General features: G+C 41.3%; 1 protein-coding gene across 1 annotated transcript in view; it reads left to right on the top strand.

The window, feature by feature from the left end:
- Window positions 1-626: 626 nt before the first annotated feature.
- Window positions 627-1,770, top strand: part of LOC107100635 (patatin-like phospholipase domain-containing protein 2) — a gene marked incomplete at its 5' end in the record, with an annotated part of 7,550 nt that continues 6,406 nt past the window's right edge. Inside the window, 3 exons of the mRNA XM_015399207.1 lie at window positions 627-836; window positions 955-1,015; window positions 1,388-1,582. Coding sequence (XP_015254693.1) covers window positions 627-836; window positions 955-1,015; window positions 1,388-1,582 — 466 coding nt within the window. The remainder of the gene's footprint in view (window positions 837-954; window positions 1,016-1,387; window positions 1,583-1,770) is intronic.

Raw genomic sequence — 1,770 nt, 5'->3', positions numbered from 1 at the left:
ACCTGAAGGACCAGATACCCTATAGAATCATTCTATCACCCTATTAGAGACCTGAAGGACCAGATACCCTATAGAATCATTCTATCACTCTTTAATCTGGTCAGTAAATCATCTATGTGCTGCTATTACGTTTCTTCATGCTTATATATCTTAAGCAGAGCTTCTGCAGATCATAGCCTATTTATTTAAACCCAGATTCTGCCTCTGATATTTACCCCCCCCCCCTTTTTTTAGTTGAAAGAATGAATATAAAGAGATAAAAACATGAAAAATAGAAGCTGGTGTGAAAAAACAACTGATCCTTTTCCTCGTGCCTTATGTGATGTCACTGGAGGATGTTTGTGTGGAAGCTTGTGATAAATCATCCTGATTAAATAACAACAAATAGCAAACCAAACAGAGAAAACTGTTGTGGTGTTGAGGGGAAGACTATATCTAAAGTGAGTCTCATTGATTTGGCAGATAGGTCTGGCTGGGAGCTTTAAACATTTCATAATTTTTGATAAAAACAAGTCTTCATCAATACAAGAGGAAATGATGTCACTGCTTGTTTGCTTTCTGCCTCAGTTGAGTTTCTGGAAACGTTCATTAATCGATCCGACTCTGTTTGCTCTGCCTTCGTTCAGCGATACGTGGATGGAGGAATCTCAGACAACCTTCCGCAGTACGAGCTGAAAAACACCATCACGGTGTCTCCCTTTTCTGGAGAGAGCGACATCTGCCCTCGAGACACTTCCACCAACATCCACGAGCTGCGCTTCACCAACACAAGCATCCAGTTCACCCTCACCAACCTTTACAGAGTCTCTAGGGCTCTCTTTCCACCTGATCCAATGGTAGGACTCACCCTCACTAACGCCACATTCAGGGATTTGGGCCTTTTTTAAATGCTCAGCATGCTGGGCTTCACTGAAACATGAGAGATGATTAATAAGGATGTGTGTTTGAATGCAGGTTATGAAGGCCATGTGCAAGCAGGGATATAAGGATGCTCTGCATTTTTTAAAGAGAAATGGTAAGTTTCTTTCTTTATTCTGCAGAAAACCTCAAAGCTCTTTTTAATAAATCCCACTAAAATCTAGCCTCATTGATTTTCTTATTTTTTGCTTTAAGACGATAAAAGTTTGGTTTGTAAACAGCGTTTCATGCAGATACTCTATCAGAGGGTGTGCTTCCTGTTACCGTGTCAGCAGATCAATAGGAAGCTCTTGCTCCACTCACTCTCTGTAGATATTAATGTGCAAACAAACCAACATGGTTTCAGGATACTTTGATTAATATAAGGTGTTTTCTTTTTTAAGTAAAAAATTTAACTGAGATTAGATGACCCTGTATGGATGGATGAACAAGCAGACCCAATGTTTATTTTCTTTTTCTTTATTTTCAGGATTGCTTAATTATACAGGGCCTCAATCGGACAGACAATTGCTGGTCAACAGAGAGGAAAATAAGGCCGGCGATGAAAGGAGAGAAGAGAAAAACCGAGAGGCGGAGCCACAGGTGGAGGCCAAAGCTCTGCTGCATGCCAGCTCCTCGCTAGATGATCACATCATGGAGTATCTTCCACCCGCTGTGCACAAAGGTGAGGAGCATTAAAGGACTGACCTCGGCTATAGAGAACCATACATGCAGCAGTAGCCATTCAACATTCACCCACTTTCCTTCGCCGGCAGAAAAAAGTCTCTAGATTTGGCGCTAGGAGCTTTTTAGAAATCAAAGTGCTAGAGGGGTCTGAAAAGTGGCTAAATATAGCGACTAAAGCGCTAAGTT

The sequence above is a fragment of the Cyprinodon variegatus genome, unplaced genomic scaffold, assembly GCF_000732505.1.
Source record: "Cyprinodon variegatus isolate N-32 unplaced genomic scaffold, C_variegatus-1.0 Scaffold994, whole genome shotgun sequence".
Taxonomy (NCBI): Eukaryota; Metazoa; Chordata; class Actinopteri; order Cyprinodontiformes; family Cyprinodontidae; genus Cyprinodon; species Cyprinodon variegatus.
This window is presented reverse-complemented; position numbering and strand designations above follow the sequence as displayed.